Genomic DNA, 19,598 nt, shown 5'->3' with positions numbered 1-19,598 from the left:
GACCCTGTCTCTAAAAGTAAAAAATTAAAAGAAAAAAATCAAAACAAAACAAAAACATCTCCGGAGATTGGGCCCACAGCCCAGCAATCGGTGTTTTACAAGCCTTCTAGGGAATTCTGATGCAGGCTGAAGTTGGAGCAGCACAGACTTGGCTGTCACTGAGCAGCTCGATCTGCTGTTCCAGGACAATCCCTGTGTGTTTCATGCCTTCTGAATTTAGCTGGTCTGGGGCCTGGTGGGGAGTGATGTAGTCCAGCCCTCTGGGGCCTCCCAGGGGAGTTGGAAAGGGGAGGCAGATGCCCATGGGAACCTTCCCTGGAGTAACAGACTGTACAGAGATGCTGAGGTGACACAGGAGTCAATTCTGCAATAGCACAGAGGGGAGAGACCTCTCTGGGCTGGAGGGACCTCTGCAGAAAGATCTAGTACTCTGTTGCTTGTTCCTGACAGTAAGATTGATTCGGTGTGGCTGGAAGTCCTCTCCGAAGTCTAGCTGAAGCATCTCTTGCTTTCTGCCCTGTTGTGGGGTGGGTGGACGGGGCTCTGGACGTGAGGTCAGGAGTGGTGATTCTGGACGGCTTCCTCACTGTGTGCCTTTGGGTGGCTCACTTTCCTCCCGCAGCCTCAGTTTAGCCATCTGTAAGCTGGGGGGCTGCACTGAATTCAGTGAGTCTGAGACATTACTGTCCTCTGGAGGGAGGGGAGGGCTGGGAGCCAGGAGCTCTCTGGGTTTTCACCCCTTCGTCTGCGCGGTGAGGAGCCTGCGGCTGCCTGGCTGCCGAGCAGGGTATCCTGGGGAGCGAGTAAGGTGAGCCGTCTCTTCTTTGGTCCGGTTTCCTTACCAGTCCAGGGACATGTCATGACGCCTGTTCACCTCACGTGGCTTTTGTCACGTTGAGTGTGCTCATTATCCTCAGAGGCTCCTTGATGCTTGAACTCTATTGCCTGGCATTCGAGGCGTCCCATGGCAGGTTCCCAGCTTTCCTGCAAAGTGAGGTTCCTCACTGCCTGTGACTGCATCCGCTTCTGTTCCTGTTAGGCCTTCCACCTTACCTTCTTCTCAGCCTATCCGAGCCCATTCACTCTTCAGGCCAGTGCTAGCACTCCCTCCTCCAGGAAGCCTCCCGGATTGCCCCAACCCTCAGTGCCATCTGTGGACCATTTTGTAGTCTTTAAGGTATGACTTTAATTTCTCATTTTTAGACATAGAGCTGTTGACAGATGACAGGCTTTTTGAGGGCAAGACCTGAGCTCACAGGGATGGACATTAGAGTCCTTGACTCCTAGAGCAGAGAGGCCCAGAGTGAGGAGGGAACTTGCCCAGAGTCACACAGCACATTAGTGAAAGAACCCTGCCCAGAACCTGGGCCTTGCAGGCAGGACATGCCCGGAGGAGACATTATTAGAATTGTGGTGAGTGAACTAGAGGCAGTGAGGAAAGGGCAGAGGCTCAGAATCAGCTGATGTATTCCAGCACGGCTCTGCGCTCACTTGCTGTGCCACCTGGGCACATCGCCTACCCTCCCCAAGGACCTTCCCAGTGGGGCTGGGATGAGGGCCAGCATGGGGCCCGGCACACAGCAGGTGCTTGTTTATCATGGGGTGATGTTATTACTCCCCACCCCCTGTCCATCCCAGCTCCCTGCCTGCACCCCTTCCCCAACCCTTCTTCCCTTGACCACCAGGCACTTCACTGTCCTAAGTCCAGCAGGAGTGTCAGGACCTCCTTGTCAAGCCTCTTGCAGGAGCACGTGGGAGAACGGAAGATCCTGGTGGTCTCTCAGTCAGTGGTGGTTACGGAGGGGTTGGGGTGGAAGCCTGGATGGCCATCAGGGTGGAATTTAGAAAAGTCACGCTGGCTGTTTAAAGGAAGTGGGGGTGTGCCCCGTCCACAGCCAGCAACTGCTAGACGCTGGCAGCCTGGAGCGGTAGAGCAGGCAGGCCACACTCCCAGGGGTGAAGGGTCCCAGCAGGTGGGTCTGGTGTGTTCTGAGCGGCCACTGGCAGTTCCCTGGCCTCCTGCCACCTTCCCGTCTGACCCCTTGTGGACAGATGGCAGCCTATGCGCAGTTAGCCAGTCTGCTGGCTGGAGCTGGGGCTGGGGAGCTGGACCCACCCGCTCCGGCGCCTGGAAGTGATCCTAGAGCCAAGAGACCCTGTGGAGGGGATGATGGTGGCTGGGAGGGGGGCGGCTGGAGTTTGGCTGGGGCTAGAGGCAAAGTGAGTGTCCCGGCGGGCCGGGTGCCCAGTGGGCGGGCACTGGGCCCCCTGACGTGGCTGTGGCCCAGCTGGGAGCCTCTGTCCTTCCTGTCCGCACGGCGGGCACAGAAGTCTTTGGTGCGGGGCTCCTAGGAGAAGGGGGGCAGAGGGCAGTGTGAGGACAGGTGGACACGGGGTGAAAACAGCTGGCCCTGAGGGCGGGAACTCAGGGAGGAGGAGGAGCAGGAGGAGAGCCCGGCAGTTCATCTGGAGCCAGGCCTGGCTGTTGCTCAGGTGACCAGCGCCGTCTCTGGGAGGGCGACGCTTCCCACAGCCGTCCTGACACAGCTAGCCGACCCACCGCGGCCACGATGATCCAGAATGTGGGAAATCACCTGCGGAGGGTACGGAGGTGGGCCGGGCGGTCTGAGGCCAGGGGAGGGCCCCCGAGGCTGGGGACGCAGAAGAGATTGATGTTTGCATTTTAAGCCAGAAGCCTGCATCTCTCTCCCTCTCCACGGGCCATTTTCTAGCTCTCTTTGGAAGGAGCAATCGCAGCCATCCCCAGCCAGCCCCAGGGGCTTAGATTCCCCCAGGGGCGGGCTGAGCCAAGTGGAGTCACCTTCAGCAAGTCCGTGGCTTCTGGAATTCTATTCGGGGGGGTGTGTTTCTCCCCATAGGCTTCCGGGCGCGTTTCTGGGGGGCGTCTGGGCCGGAGGCTCAGTGGTATTCACCCTCCCAGCTCAGGCTGAGGGCCACGCAGCTGGCGGGAGTTGCGGGGTGAGGGGTGAGGTGTGCGTGCGAGTGAGTGTGTGTAACAGGGTGAGGCGGGGTTCTTGGGGCCCGGTGCCTCTTTGGGAGGGCAAGTGCAGGACCACGTGAGGGCTGTAGGTGTCATGCACAGCGACCTTGAACAGAACTTTTCCCTGGGACCTCCTAACCGGGACTTTGGAGCTGAGATTAGGTGCTGAGGCACATGACAGACCCAAGAGCTGAGCGGTGCCTGGCAGGGGGCCTTTGATCTGGTGAATGGGGACGAACTCAGGACAGACTGGCAGGGGTTGTGCTGGGTGCAGAGTGGCTGCCCTCTAAGGACATTTTCAGGAAAAATCTTTTTAAAGGAGGCTGGGCAAATAAGGAAGTGTCTTATCCATACCGCCTCCGTCTGCACAGCCTCCACTCGACTCAGCACCCTCCCCGGCCCCGTGCACCTTGTCCTCCCTGGCTCCCCCGGCCCCTGCCCACCCGCTTCAGTCTGCCCCCCACAATGGACGGCTGCTTCTAAAATGTAAATGTGGTTTCTGCACCTGCTCAGACAGCTGCCTTCAGTATGACCTTCACAGTCCTCACGTGATGCAAAGGGACCTTGGCGATCTGGCCCCTCCCTCCTCACCCCAGCATCCCCACCCCTCTGCGATCTCTGCGCAGCCAGGCCAGACTGCTTTCTGTTGCCTCAGTGCACCGCCTTTGCTCTCCGCTCCGTGCTGTTGTACCTGCACCTTCTGCCAGAGTTACCCCTGCCTCCCGTGCCTCCCCTCACCTGTCTCCTGGCAAGTTCCCTCTGAGCCCTCTGATCTCAGCTCAGATGCTGCCTACTCTGGAAAGCCTTCCCAGATGTCCCATGGTGCCATGAGCCCCCGTGTCAGTCCCTTCTCGTGCTTCTCGCCAGCTTGTGTGCTTGACTTGCACGTCCCTCTCTCCCACCAGCCAGTGAGCCCCACAAGGCTGGGTTTGGTGTACTCAGCACAGGCATGGCGTGGCCAGGGCCCAGGGCATGCCTAATGAATGAGTGGAAACAGGCTGGGGGTGGGACCTAGGTAGCAGGGCCACTTGCTCTTGTCACCTGAGCACAGGGCAGAGAGTGTCTTCCAGGTGAGTGGAGCTGCCTGTGTCTTGTCTTGTGCCCCATAGTGTTTAACCCTTCCTGACTCTTACCCCAGTAATCTTCATCAGTAACTGGGGGCAAGGCAGCAGGGGAGGGACTATCCTCATCACAACTTAACAGAGAACAGTAGTAACAAATCCTCCTGTAGCTCTCACCGTGCCAGACACCATGCCAGATTCTTTGCATGTGTTAACTCATTCAGTTCCCTATGAGGCAGGTGAGTCATCATCCCCATATTCCAGATAAGGAATCTAAGACTCAGGGTGAGTGACTTGCCCAAGAGGACACTGGTAGGAAGTGGCGGAGCTGGGATTCGAACTCAGCTGTCCAGCTGCAGAGTTTGAGCTCTTAAGGAACCTGAGACTCAGCAAGATGAAGGCCCAGAAGTGGGAGTCCAGCCCATGTGTCCTGACCCCAAGCCCAGCTGGCATTCAGCTTCTCTGCACTGCGTCCATGGAATCTGGAGTGGAGGTGGGGCTCATGGGGACACAAGGGACCTCATTAGCTAAGAACGCTCTGGCCTTGATTGCCACCTTTGGACCATTGCCTGGATGGCAGATGTCCTTGGATTGCCCTTGCTTTCTCTTGGATTCCCTTAGTCCCTCTGGAATATGGGAAGGTGTGAGAACATTTTCTGGTTTGATACCAAAGCTGTTGTTTTTTTTGAGGTAAGGTCTTGTTCCATCACCTGGGCTAGAGTGCGGTGGCATCATCATAGCTCACTGCAACCTCAAAATCCTGGACTGAAATGATCCTCTTGCCTCAGCCTCCTGGGACTGCAGGCATGTGCCACCACACCTAGCTAATTTTTCTATTTTTTATAGAGATGTGGTCTTGCTATGTTGCCCAGGCTGGTCTTGAACTCCTGGGCTCAAGCAATCCTCCAGCCTTGGCCTCTCAAAGTGCTGGGATTACAAGTATGAGCACCTAGCCCCAAAGCTGTTTTTGATGAAAAGCAAGCAAACCAACAATCCGCACCAAACTGTCTTCATTGAGGACTGAAGAAAGCCAGGAAACAGAAGGTGCGGGGAGCGGGGGTCTCAGGTAATCCACAAGCTCTGCTTTGCATGGTTTGGGGGCCTTTTTCAGTGTCCTGTGACACTGCAGACAGAGTGAGCATTGGAGTCTGACAGTTCTGGCTCCTACTCGCCACCAGGTACCCAGCAAGCACTGGGCATATGCGAGTGAGCCAGTGAATGAATGACGCGGCGAGTCTGCTGCCAAGCTGGGGGGTGGGAGGGGTGCTGCCTGTCTGTCTGGTGGTGCTGGAAAGGTGTCCCCGTCCTGTCTCAGTCCTTGCCTCTCCCAATGGAGATGTCTTCTGCTTTCCCTGTCCGAGATGTTAATCTGTACTGGGTACTGAGTCCTGCCCTCCTGAGCTGGCAGGGACCCGCTGGTGCCCTAGTGGGAGGCAGGTGGGGCTCCTGGGGAACCTGAGAACCCCTGCTCAGCCTCAGTTCTAGCCCGGCCCAGGTCCACTCCCAGTGGGGCTCAGTAACTTTTTTTTCTACTCTAGAAATGGTGATGGGGCTGTTTGTCCCAGCTCCCCTGAGAAGCCCTGTGCCCGGGTAGTGCCACCGGCAGGGTGGTGGAAGAGCAGAGACAGCTGGGTGTCTGTGCACGTGCTCACACGCCCACAGCCCCACACGCTGCTCCACACTGAGCCTGAGGACAGCTGGGGGTGCTCCTCCCCACCCCCAACCTCCCCAGCCTCATTGGGGTCCGGCCCAGAGTGTGGGGAGGTTTGGAGTACAACAATGGGATCAGAATCTTATGTTCACTCCATTAGCCATGGTGTGACCTTGGACCAGGTGTTCCCCACTCTGGGCCTCAGTGTGCTGGGTGATCGCTGGGGTCCCAGCCGGCCTGGACACCCTGGGGTCTGGATGTTTGTGGAGGTTTGTACACCACCTTGAGGTTGGTGCTGCTGGTGAAAGGCAGGGGCCCATCTCCCTGGAAGGCCCCACTGTATATTTGGGGGGAGACATAGATAGAAAACGATGTGCCTATCTATAGTAGGAGCAAAAAAAACTGCTGAATGAATGAGTCATGATGGGTGCTCAGAAGGGGACTGAGGTGGTCCTGGAAGGCTTCCTGGAAGAAGAGGTGAGCTGCTTGAACACTTAGCGGCAGCCTGTTCAGGAGCCACATGTGAACCCATCTCAGCCATGGGCAGACACCCTTAGTCTGGAGGGTATCTGGAGTACTCTTCTGGATCTTTTTTTTTAATTAAAAATATTTTTTATTTTATTTTTTAAATTGATAGATACCATTATGTTCATATCATGTACAACATGATGTTTTAAAGTATGTATACATTGTGGAATGGTTAATTCTAGCTAATTAACAAATGCATTACCTTACATAGTTTTCACTTTTGTGGTGGTAGCACATAACAGCCACTCTCTACACTTTTCAAGAATATAATATGTCATCATTAACTGCAGTCACCTTGCTGTACCATCGATCTCTTGAAATGTATTCCTCCTCCCAGCCATAATTATGCACCCTCCACCAAGATCTCCCCCCTCCCTCAGCAGCCCCAGCCTCTGGTACCCACCGTTATACTCTCCACTTCTAGGAGATCGACTTGTTAACATTCCGTGTATGGGTGAAGTCATGTGGTATTTATCTGTGCCTGGCTTATGTCACCTAAAAATGTCTTCCAGGTTCATCCATGTTGGTGCGAATGGCAGGATTTCATTCTATTTTATAGCTGGATATTCCTTGTGTGTATGTACCATGTTTTCTTTATTTCGTTCATCTGTCGAGGGACACTTAGGTTGGCTATTGTGAATAATGCTGGCGTAAACATGGGAGTGCAGATATTGCTTTGACATACTGATTTCATTTCCTTTGGATATATATACCTAGTAGTGGGGTTGCTGGATCGTATGTTAGTTCTGTTTTTAATTTATTTTCTATATTGTTTTCCATAATGGTTGTACTAATTTATATTCCCACCAACAGTGTAAAAGCGTTCCCTTTCTCCACATGCTCACCAACACGTGCTATCTTTTGGTTTTTGATAATAGGCATCCTAACTGGAGTGAGGTGATATCTCATTGTGGTTTTGGCATTTCCCTGATGATTAGTGATGCAGAGCATTTTTTTCATATACCTGTTGGCCATCTGTATGTCTTCTTTTGAGAAATGCCTATTTAGGTCTTTTGCCTATCTTTTAATAGCATTTTGGGGTTGTTTTTTTTTTTTTTGCAATTGAGTTGTTGAGTTCCTTGTATATTTTGAATGTTAACTCCTTGTCAGATGTATAGTTTGCAAATATTTTCTCCCATTCTGCAGGTTGACTCTTCACTCTGTTGATTGTTTCCCTTGCTGTGCAGCAGCTTTTTTAGTTTGACATAATCCCATTTGTCTATTTTTGCCTTTGTTGCCTGCTTTTGGGGTCATATTCCAAAAGTCATTGTCCAGACCTATGTCATGAAGCATTGTCCTTATATTTTCTTCTAGTAGTTTCATAGTTTTGGGTCTTATATTTAAGTCTCTAATCCACTTTGAGTTGATTTTTGTATCTGGTGAGAGATAAAAGTCGAATTTCTTTCTTCTGCATGTGGATATCTGGTTTTTCCAACACCATTTATTGAAGAGACTGTTCTTTCACCAATATGTGTTTTGGCACCTTGGTTGAAAATCAGTTGGCTGTAAATGTGTGGGTTTATTTCTGGGCTCTCTGTTCTGTTCCAGTGGTCTGCATGTCTACTTTTATGCCAGTACCATGCTATTTTGTTTACAACAACTTTGTAGAATATTTTGAAATCAGATAGTGTGGTGCCTCTAGCTTTATTGTTTTTGCTTAAGATTGGCTTGGCTCTTTGGGGTCTTTTGTTGTTTCATACAAATTTAGGATTGTTTTTTTCCATTTCTTTGAAGAATGTCATTGGAATTTTGATAGGGATTACATTAAATCTCTAAATTGCTTTAGGTAGTATGGACATTTTAACAATACTGGCCAGGTGCAGTGGCTCATGCCTGTAGTCTCAGCACTTTGGGAGGCCAAGGAGGGAAGATTGCTTGAGGTCAGGAGTTCAAGACCAGCCTGGACAACATGGCAAGACCCTAGCTCTACAAAACACAAAAAAATTAGTTGGGCGTGCACCTGTGGTCCCAGCTACTCGGCATGCTGAGGTATGAGGATCACCTGAGCCCAGGAGTTTGGGGCTGCAGTGAGCTATGATCGCACCACTGCACTCCAGCCTGGGTGACAGAGTGAGACTCTGTCTCTAAAAAAATTAAAAAAAATTTTAAAAAATGAAACGGAGACAGAGCGCTTAAGTAACTTGCCTGAGGCTGCACAGCTAGTAAGTGGCTTTGCTGAGACTAAACTCAGGCTGTCTGGAGAACAGGGAACTGTGAGAGGATGGTGAGGGAGGTCGAGGGAGACCTCTGAGCAGGAGACAGCTAAGCTCTAGCCACTGAGAAGAAGGCAGCCCTGGGAGGATCTGGGGGAAGAGCATTTTAGGTGGAGGGAACAGCATTTGTTTGCAGGCTACCGGGTAGGAGGGCTTGGTGCTTCTGAGCTGCTGCACAGGGGCCCATGTGACTTGGAACGGAGTGAACAAGGAGCAGAACAGCTGCAAGAGGCTGAGACAAGGCTGCGAGGTGCACAGGCTGGGGGGCCAGGCCTCGCAAGCTGAGTTTGGGGTTTGGAGTGCTGTGGGTTGTGTGGTCCTGCCCACTAGGCTATGCGCTCCGTGAGGGCTGTCTGGCCCCAGGCTTAGTGCCAAGATGTGCAGTCCCTGCACACTGAGCTCAGCAATCCAGGGAACCATCATTGTGGCTCCTCATCTCTGAATGGCCAGCACCTTGACGGTCCCAGCTGCCTTCCTACCGATGGTGCAGATGAGGCACTGAGAAGTGAGATGAAGGCCTGGCTTCATACAGCTGGCAAGAGACTCGGAGCCCCCACTTGCTGGGCTGGGACCCCTTTTCCATCCCTTGTCTTGGCCAGGGAGGCATCTGGAACCTCCGTGCACCCAGACAGGTGCACTGCTGCATGAGGACCCACCCCATCCCAGCCTTCCGTGCCTACCCTCACACAGACAGTGCAGATGCCAGGTGGCCCTACCACACACACATCCAGGGTCTAGGGCAGGCCGCACCACTGCCCTCACCATGCCTGGGGTGGCGGCAGGGCCAAGCTGGCATCCCTGGAGCCTTTAGAGGGCTGCTCACCACTCTGCCAGACAGTGGAAAGATCCAGAGACTGGCCTTAGAGACGCTAATTCACTTTGCCTCTGCAGGCCCGTTTCCTCATGTGAACCAGGTCTGTTCCTGCTGAATCACTGGCAGGATTACAGACACTGAAGAAATGTAGAACTTGGCACATAATTGGCCGTGGTAAATATTCCTTCCTTTGTTTTCATCTCATGTGGGCTTCAGTTTTCTCAGTGGCTCAGTGGCAGGCTCAGTTGGTCAGATAAGATGGTAAAAGCAAACTTTTCTGTTGAGTACCTACCCTGACCTACTAAGTGTCAGGCGTATTTAACCTTCCCAACAGCTTTGCAAGGCTGCTGGAATTCATCTGGCTTTACAGATGAGAAAACCAAGGCTCTGGCATGAAGTCACTTTGATCTAGTTAGAGAATTCAAAGGCTTGTCTGACCCCAAGCTCCAGCTGGGCAAGGGCCCTGGATGCTGTGGCTTCTCTCCTTGTCCTGGGCCGACCTGGCTAAGAAGAGGAACTGACACCTCTGTCTTGTGCCTGCTCTGTCCTGGGGCTCCAGGGACAGATGGAGCTGCTGGCTGGGTCCTCTGCCATCTCCCTGGCTGAGGGCCTGTGTGCTCCTGCCATTCCCGGGAGCAACCTCCATGCAGGTAGGAGGTGGCATCCGGCCAGTGATGTAAAGGACCAGCATCTGCCACTTTGGGGACACAGGGATGAGCCAGACTAGCACTGTCCTCAGGTACTCCCAGGCTGATGGAGAGACAGAGTTACAAACTAGCCATGGCAGCACAGCGTGGCCAGGCTGTGACAGAGGGAAACCTTGAGGTAGCTGCTAACCAGCCTGTAGGTCAGGGCAGGCTCCCTGGAGGAGGTGATGAGTTAGCTCGGCCTTGAAAGCTTTTCTGGGTTAGGAAGCATGGCCCAGGCAGACGCACCTGTATGTGAGAGGTGGGAAAGAACCAGCTCCACAAGGAAATGATGAGGGAATTTGGCAGTGACCTCTGAGGACATTCTCCCTGGCCCCTTCGTCAATGCAATATGTACATCCTGCCTGGCGCTGCTTCAGAAATCGTACATTAACTAATTAATGTCAATAGACATGAGTTATTACGCTTAGTTTTGGAGAGGCAGCGCAGTGAGTGCAAGTAGCTTTGGTGGAGAGAAAAGCAGAAGCTCTGCTCCGTCATTCCCTGGTGGAGTGTCCCCGGGCACATCCTTTAGATAGCCCCAGCCTCGGTTCCCTTTTCTGTGCAAGAGGGACCATTGTCCCTCACTGGGTTTTGTGGGGATTAAATGATACTATGCATGCAAAGCCGTTATATAATGCATATTTAAAAGGCCTGAAACATAGTAGGCACTCACAGACCTATGGTGAGGCACTGGGACTCCAGAGAGAATGTGACCTGGCCCCTGTCCTCAAGGAGTTGCTTATCTCCTCCTGTGTGCACCCACTTTACAGTCTAGGAAGTGCAGTAAGTGCCCGACCTTGTGTGGTTGTCCAGAAGCCCAGCGAGTCACAGGCTGGCGAGCAGCACCTGCGCCGTGGCCCGGGGGCGACCATCGTTCAGGATGCTCGCAGGGTGGCGCGGTGCTGGATCTCAGGTCTCTCCACTCCTTGGCATTGCCCTATTTGTGACCTCTAGAACGGGCTGTGATCTGCTCTGGGGGTGTGGCCCTGCCCAGGTGTGGTCCTGGGCTCGGTCAGAGGTTGGGAAGGGAGTGGCCCCGGAGCCTCCCTAAAGCAGCCTCTGGTTTCCAGCGGGACTCCCGGGCCGAGCTGAGCCGGACCAGGTGGGTCTAAGCTTCCTTTTGCTCCCTTAGGGCGGGTGTGGAGAGACCCAGCTCCTCTTCTCTTTCTTCTCGGGGATGCAGCCCCTGAGCAGTGAGGGTACAAGTGGGAGGTCGGGAGGTCGGGAGCCAGAAGACTGGCTGGTTCTTGACGAGCCCTCTTCCCCGGTCCTGTCACTCAAGCCTGCTTTGTGCCAGGCAGTTACCACCATACCGGCATTTACACAGAGAAGGCAAGTTTTAACAGAGCAAGCGGTGTGCCTACAGGCCTTGAGGGCAGGGGCGCAGGGAGGGGACGGGCAGAAGAGGAAGGGGCCCAAGGATTAAATGGCTTTTCCCCCTCCCTGCAGGGAGCCAGAGGGCAAAGAGCACAGCACGGCTCCCAGCACCCCTCCACCCCACCCCAAAGGCCCCCTGGGGCTCTGAGTCTTCCTGGTCCCCACCTTGCCCTTGCTTTTGAAGATAAAAGTAGAGCTTCCAGGTGGCACGGCCAAGAGAAGGCGCGTCTGTCTCACCTGCAAACTGGTTCTCGGCTAGGCCCTCCTCTGGCTGGGGAGTGGTGGCTGTGATGAGCCAGCGGGGGCCTTCACCTGGGAGGCCGCACAGCCCCGCTGGGATCCACAGGTCAGAGACCAGCTCCCAAGGGAGCTCTTTTCCATATTGCCTAAGGCAGGATTGCAGGGAGGCAACTGACACAGGTGCCCGAGGTGGCAGGCTCTTTCTCAGAGGCCCCGTGGGCTAGGGGATCTGATCTACCTCCAGCTGGTGGCCCTGCTGCGGCTCCCCTGCCAGGCTCTGGAGTCAGAAGGACCCAAGTCCAATCTCCACTTTGCCTTTTGCTAGCCAGGGGTCCTTGGGTGGACCCTTCCTTGTTGCTGGTCTGAGTTTCCTTTTCCTCATCTGCAAAATGAGGAGTGAGGCTTCTTGCTTCAGAGTGGAGCTGAGAATTAAGGGACCCCCAAGGACTAGGCCTGGCACACAGTAGGTGTGTGATAAATGGTAACCATAGATTTCTTTTTCTTTTTTTCTTTTGGAGACAGAGTCTCGCTCTGTTGCCCAGGCTAGAGTTCAGTGGCATCATCATAGCTCACTGCAATTTCAAATTCCTGGGCTCACGTGATCCTCCTGCCTCAGCCTCCCAAGTAGCTGGGACTACAGGCTCATGCCACCACACCTGGCTAATTTTTCTATTTTTTTTGTATAGACAGGGGTCTTGCTCTTGCTCAGGCTGGTCTCGAACTCCTGACCTCGAGTGAGCCTCTGGCCTTGGCCTCCCAGAGTGCTAGGATTACAGGCGTGAGCCACCATGCCTGGCCACAGCCATAGATTTCTTAAAAGGGATTTTTGAGCTTCTGGGAAAGCAAACTGGGACAGCCCCTGTCCCGTAGGCAGTTCTCTGGCTTGGTGGGACCCCTCCTACTGGCACTGTCCCACTAGCTCTAATATCTCCTACCCTCTAGGCAAACAAACCCCTCCCTGTCTGCATGTCCCCTTCCAACTACTACCTTGTTTCTTTGCTCCCCTTTCCCATAAGAATTGTGGAGATTTCTGTGGTCTCTATTTCCACATCCTTACCTCTCACCCTTTCCCTAATTCACTCTGACCGGACCCCTCTCTTTCCCCTCCCTCCCTTCCCCTTCCTGAAGTAAAATCCGGGGATAGCGTCCCTCCCTGTGGCCCTGATCAGTGTGCTGGCACCAGCAGGGCCCATTCCCTCTGGAGAGCCACACTGTCCTGGGTCCTCCCGTTTCACTGACTGCTCCCTCTCGGACTCCTTTGCAGGCTCCTCCTCTGCACATGGCCTCTAAATGCAACAGTGTCGTATCTCTGTCCACACTCTTTCCTTGGATGAGGTCTGTTCTAGTTACCATGGCGGCATAACAAATACCCCCAAACTTAGTGGCATAAAGCAACAACCGTTTTATTATATCTTGTGATTTTGTGGGTCAGGGCAGGGCTTGGCTGGGTGATTCTTCTGCTCCATGTGGCATTGATTGAGGTTACTTGGTGGTATTTAGCAGACAGAGGAGCTGACCCTGGGGATCCGAGATGGCTTCACTGGCACCTTGGTGGGGATGGCTGGAAGGTGGGGCTTAGCTGGGACTGTCATTCAGAGCACCGTATATGGCCTCTTCAGTATGATGGTCTCAGGGTAGTCAAATTTCCTACGTGACTGCTCCACCAGAGCAAGAGTTCCAAGAGGCCTGGGTGGAAACTTCAAGGCTTCCCGTGATCTAGTCCCAGAGTCACTCATTGAAATGTCACTAAAGGTGACTCAGATTCAAGGAGAGGAGGTTAGACTCTACCTCTCCAGGGAAGGAGTAGCCAAAAATTGGCAGTATTCTTTAACCTACCACAAGGTCATAAAATCCTGTGGCTCTTAAATACCTATATATGCTGCTGTCTCCAGGTGTAGCGTCTTCTCCAGCGAGCTCCAAACTTGAGCTCCTCGATATTTCTAAATGTTTAACAGATCTCACAAATTCTTGATTCTGCCCCCTGGTTATTTCTCCACTGGTCTTCCCCAGCTTCTTAACCAGTACCACCACCTGCACCGGTCATGCATTGAAAGCCTGTTGCTTGTTTCTCTCAGTGCCTGGGCTGAGGACACCCCTGTGGCCAGTGGCTCTCTGAGGAGTCTGCCTATGTTACTCTCTCATCCCGAAGTCCACCTCCACACAAAAGCAGAGTGATTTGATGATGTAGGTCAGATCACCTCCTGCCCCCTTCACGCCTCCGGCTCTTCCCCTCACACCTGGAGTACAATCCAAGCCACACTGGGACCTACAGAGGGCCCTGTCTGCTCTCCCGACACAGCCCTGCTCTTCTTCTGACAGCCAAGCTGGTCCCTGCCCCTTCCTGGGGTCTTGCATCCTCTGTTTCTGATAACATCCTTCACTCTCTAAAATAATCTTATTCCTTTTCGTTTATTGTCTGTCCATGACAGCAGAGACTGTCCTGTTGCATGCTGTGTTCCCAGCACCTGGAAGGAATGAATGGGAGTTTTAAGAAAGACTGATGATTACCCCCCAGCCAGAATCGGCCCCTTTCTGGCCCTGTCCACCCTGTGGGGTCTTGGTTTTGCTCCTCACTAAGCCTCCTCTTGTCCTGTGACCCAGCCAGCCCTCCCGTTTGCAGCCAGAGGCGCAACACAGAGGCCACACACAGTCCGGCCCCTCCCCGTCCCTGCTGCTGCCTGGTTGTTTGTCCCTGGTTGCCCCCTGCTCCGTCTGTCCCCCCGTCACAGGACGGGGCCTCATGCTGCCTGCAGAATCCCAGCCTAGGTCTGTGTCCTCCCTGCCAGGGAGTCATTCCTTCCCTAAACACAGCCCCGTCCCCACCCCCAGCACAGGTGAAGCCTACAGCAGCCACAGGGTGCCCATTTGGTCACAGCAGAGTTGTCACTGTTGAGTTTGAGGACAGATGAAATGATGAGGCTGTTTTCACATAAACTCTATTAAGCTATAGCCACCCCGGCATGCATACAACTTAAGGTGACAGCAACAGAAAGCCTCCACGCAGGCTGGTGGAGTGAGTCTTTTGTATTTTCATCTGCTTGGTTTTATGTTCATATGTTACAACTGTTCAGATGGCCGCCTAGGACCAGGTGTGTTTTCACGCAGCCATTTGAGCAGATGCTGAACGGAGCAGGCAAATGTGTATGTACTCCTGGAGGCCAACTCCCAAGTTCACGTTAACACATTTTCACTGTGCACCCACAATGTTCTGGGTGTATGCAATGCAAGATACGCAAAATGTGTCTGCTCCTGTCCCAGGGCTCTCCTCCCGTGTGCTGGTGTACCTTGTTCTTAGTGAACCGGAGCTGGTTTCTGGTGATCGCTGCCTTCAATTCTAAGAATCCATTTCCTTCGTGAGGCGCCTTGAGCCTCTCAGGGGCCTGGGAAGGTGAAGGTTTCCCAGCAGTCGTCGAGTCCGGTTGGACTGTGCGTGGACTTCTGCGGGAGTGCCTCAGACTCCATCCTGTTCGACATCTTGGTTCTTGGCTGAAATGAAGCCCTGGTAGGAGATAGAGTGCATGTTCGACTGGCAGTGCTGGGAGGGAAGGTGAATGTCATTGTCACAACCTCGGGCTAACGGGCCCTGTCTGACTCCCACTGCTCTGCAGAGGCCACCTGGCCTGTCACAGAGGATGTGTCTTACCCTTGGGACCTGTGCAGGCCCTTCCTTGCTGCTTCCCGTGCCTTTCTATAATACAAGGCCTTGGCTTTTTAACAACACGACGAGCTGCCCGTTGGGGGCATTTCCTATGGGCCGGATCCTGCTCCAAGCACTTTACATGTATAATCTCACTGAATCCTCACTACGATTTTTTTTAGAGATAGGATCTCACTCTGTCTCCCAGGCTGGAGTGCAGTGGTGTGATCATACATAGCTCACTGTAGCCTCGAACTCCTGGGCTCCAGTGATCCTCCTGCCTCAGCCTCCCGAGTAGCTGGAACTACCGGCCTAAACCACCACACCTGGCTTTTACTATGATGTTCCCATTTTATAGATGTGGAAAGTGAGGTTCAGAGAGGCTTAAGCTAATGGCTTAGGCTTATCCAGCCAGACAGAGGCAAGGCGAGGATCCGGCGCAATCTGAGTCTGCCAGGCCCCTCAGCCACCCTCTTGCCAGGCCCCTGTGTCTTCCTGTTTTTCTTTCTTCTCTCTCTGTCTTCACCCTTCTCATTATTTCTTCAACAAACCCTTCTTGGGCTCAGATTCCTCTGAGACAGTGTGGGAAAATGTGAGGGTGGGGTGGGCCTGGGACAGTTGCCCCGTGGACCTGCTGAGCTCGGCAGCCTCCTCCAGAGACCAGGCGGGGCCCAGCTCTGCGTCTCCCAGCTCAGACGTGGCAGCGGCAGCGCAGGGCCTGAGAAGCAGCCGCAGGTTGGTGTCCTGCGCAGCCTTGTTCTGAGGCCTGCTCCACTCCTCGTGCGGTGTCAGGGAGTGTGTGTGTGCGGGGGACACAGTCACAGCTCCTGCTCCCGCCACTCTGCTCTGCCTGGGGGTGGTTTCTTGAACACTTTGGGGAAAGAGGAAGAGCTGTTGTGTTGTGCAGCAGCGAAGCTGGGTTAGGTGGGAAGGACCAGAAGGAGCGGAGGGCAGGCCGCGGCAGGCAGGAGGGCTCTGGGCACGTCTGGGGCCCTGGGGAGTGAGGGGCTGCTGAGTGACGGGTGCTGCCTGTGGGGTGGGAGAAGGGACCCCCCTTTCTGAGCAGGGCAAGGACACCACCCCTTAGCAGGAGGGGCCTGCAGGGCCCTGGAGAAGCAGCTGGGGCCCTGAAGGGGACCACAGGGCTGCTGGCTTCCCGGGGCAGGAAGTCCCGCTGAGGCCAGAATCCCTCCAGGCTGTGCAGCTCAGCCCCGGGAATGTGCGTGTGGGGGAGGCTGGGAGGGGCCCCATTCTTCCTCACTGCTCCCTCCCCTCTCTCCTCCTTGCTCTCTTCCCTACCAGCCTCTATTTTCTCTCTCTGACCTCATCATTTTTCTGTTCTTTCTCTTCTCTTTGCCTCTTCTCTCTCCGACTGTTTCTCCCCTCACCCCCTCACCCCTCTTAACTGCTCTCTCTTCTCCTCCTTCTCCCTGTCCTAGGTCCTCTCTCCCTTGCCCGCCCCCCAGGGGAACTGTGACGCCTTAGCTGCTGTGCCCAACTCCAGGATGACGGGGCCTGGGCCCATGGCCTGGCTGCCTGTTGCCATGGCGACCTGGAGGCAGCGGCAGACAGCGGCCTTGGCTTTCTGGCAGGGAGGGCAGGAGGGCTCTGTTGAGGGGAGAGGCCCAGTCTGGCCTTCACAGCCCCGGGAGGGTCCACCCCACTGCCAGGGCCTCCGGCATGGAGTGATTGCCCGGGAACGTGGGCTCTGGGCTGGGTGCTGTCAGAGCAGCTCCACGGAGGGGCCACATAGTGGGGGTCAGTCACACTTGGGGTCAGACTGCCAGTGTCCTAATGGCCCTTCTGGCCACTTTCTGGGGTCTGCTGGAAGTAGGGGGGTGGGAGGTGACAAACAGCCCCGAAGGAAGCTGGGTAGGTGGGCAGGATGGAAGAACTGAGGTAGACCTGCTCTTCATTGGAGGGGTCTACGTCAGAAAGGAGTGAGCCCTCTGTCTCTGGGAGCAAGCAAGCTCACTGGCAGGAGTGTGGTAGCTGAGATTCCTGTGCCTGAGAGGAGCCTATCTAGCTGAATGTGGGGTTTCCTCCCACTCCCGAGAGCTGAGAATTTACAAAATACAGTTTTCACGAGGATTTACGAAGTACAGAGGGCTTGCAGGTTCCTCACTGGTGATGGCCCAGTGAGACAGTGTTCTGGAAGGTGCCTTGCCCCTCACCGTGCTGGGAAGGGGTACTGATACCACGACTGTCTCCTGCAGAGGACGTGAGGGCAGATGGGGAGGGAGCGTGTGGTATGTCCTGGCTCTGGGTGTGGGTCCTGGCCTGACATGCCTGGGTAAGGAAGGGCTGGTGGCTGTCACAGGTACTGGGATGTGGCAGCAACTATGCTGGCTGTCAGAGGAGAGAGACAGTTTTAGCAAAGTGACCAAGCAGCCTCAGCCTTTGAGTTAAACAGACTTGCATTCAAGTCCCAACTCTGCCCTTTACTGGCTGTGTGATTTTGTGTGTGTATATGTAGAAGTGGCTCACCCTTCTTGAGCCTCTGTTTTCCCATCTGTAAAAGGGGAATAAAATAACAACATTCAGCTATTAGGGCTGTGTGAAGATGAAAAGAGATAATGCATATAAAATGCTTAGCACAGTGCCTGGCACATGTTAAATACTTACACAAGGGAGAGCAGTTGTTCTCTATCTCACCTACACACCTACCCCTGTCAATTTTGTAAACCGAGGGAGCTGAGCCCAGAGAGGTTAAGACACTGGCTCATGTCCCATGGGTTATTAGCGCTGGCCACACTGCAGGGACCACACCCAAACAATACAGAGACGTGGGAGTGAGGATGTTGGCTGAGGTTAACCCGAACCACCTGGCCCACCTGGCCCCTGTCCTGCGGGTTCTGGCTCCCAGCCCCACACAGGGTCAGGGTCTGCACACACCCTACAGCCCCTGCCGCCCCGTGGCGTAGCAGCATCTCCTAGGGAGCCCCTTGTTCCGTAGCCATCTCCCCATCTAGCCCTCGGCTCTGGGGGCTGGGCCTAGTCAGGCGCTCAGGAAGTGCTGGAATAAAAGGAGGGCCGGACCACCGACCACCGCTACTTAGAAAGCCCTCCCTGTCCACATGTTCCCTCTGCACCTGGGGACAACCCTGCAAAGTGCTTAGGATCCTCCTTTCACTGGTGAGGGAGCTGGTCCCTGGGGGACACTCGCAAGTGGAATGGATGAACAGCTGAATGGAGAGAGGGGAACCAAGGCCGCAGGGTCGGGCTAGGATTCAAATTCGGTCCACCCGACTCCGGAACCCACTGTCCCTGCAGCCGCCCTCCGCCACGTTTCTGTCTCCCCAAGTGAGAAACCAAGGCTGCTGGGGTCTGTGGTGGTTTAGGAAAGACACGTCCCCGTCCAGCCCAACTGCTCCATCCTCTCCAGCCTCCTCAACATGATGCTTCCTCCCCTGTGCACAGCACTTCACAGTTAGCCAGACGCCTTTAATTTTAGGGATCTTCTTTCATTGTTATGCTCGTCCTGGATGGAGATGGGGTCAGGATGCTTGTCCTTAAGGAGGAAACAATTTCTTAATAACTTACCCAATGTCTGCCCGACTCTAAGCCCTTTCATTTAAGACCCGGGGCAGAGCGCCCCTGGGCCTCGGTTTGTGCATCCACACAACCCAGCAGGGGTAATCAATCTTCAAAGCCCTTCTCCTCTCACGGTGCCCAGGGAGGGGCTGCAGGGTAGACAGAGGTAGACAGGGGCAGGAGGCCTGCACCCAAGGCCTGGCTCTATGGCCCAGGGCCGGGGACCTCGGGCAGGACTGGGGGCTTCTCCAGGCTCGGGTCCCCTATGTACCTCACCAGTGACAGGACTTCAAATACTTGCCCGTGGGACAGAGGAGCTACGAGTGGGAAAGCATTCAGGAAGGGCCCTTGCCGCTTGCCCAGGCCCCAGTGGGCCCCTTTGGGACAGGGCCTTTCTCAAGATGACCCTGTGGAGGGCACGTGTCAGATTTCAGACAGGGTTATTTTTACCCTTGTGGGTGGAGAGGCAGGTGATGTTCGGGCTCTCTGTTCTAGAATGGGGTGAAGGGGCAGGGGTGGGAGTAGAGCCTCCAGTGGTGACCCTTGCTTGACCTCGTGGTCCGCATTCTCCCTGCCTGTGTGGAGTGACACTGGTGGGAATTGGGGACCCGCTGAATAAACTCATGCATTTGGTCTGCAGTGAGCCCCCTGGGCTCTGGGCCCTGTGGATACCAGGAGGAGAGAGGGTTCCTGCTTTGTGGATCTCCTGGTCTGGTGTCAATCAAATTCTTCCACTATCAAAGGAACGTGTGACAATGGAGAGCACTGCAGAGGTGGGGTACTTGGTGCCAGGAGCGCTGAGGGTGGGGGAAGAGCTAATGGAGCTGAGAGATGAACAGGGATGACGGCTGGA

The 19,598-nt window shown here is 54.5% G+C and overlaps 1 protein-coding gene across 1 annotated transcript in view; it reads left to right on the top strand.

Annotated features, from left to right (window-relative positions):
• Positions 1 to 2,286: 2,286 nt before the first annotated feature.
• Positions 2,287 to 19,598, top strand: part of ACOT11 (acyl-CoA thioesterase 11) — a 49,357-nt gene continuing 32,045 nt past the window's right edge. The window contains exon 1 of the mRNA XM_045547945.1: positions 2,287 to 2,603. Coding sequence (XP_045403901.1) covers positions 2,571 to 2,603 — 33 coding nt within the window. The 5' untranslated portion in view covers positions 2,287 to 2,570. The remainder of the gene's footprint in view (positions 2,604 to 19,598) is intronic.

This window comes from Lemur catta, chromosome 3 (genome assembly GCF_020740605.2).
Source record: "Lemur catta isolate mLemCat1 chromosome 3, mLemCat1.pri, whole genome shotgun sequence".
NCBI lineage: Eukaryota > Metazoa > Chordata > Mammalia > Primates > Lemuridae > Lemur > Lemur catta.
Note: the sequence above shows the minus strand (reverse complement) of the source record. Positions and strands in the feature narration are given on the sequence as shown.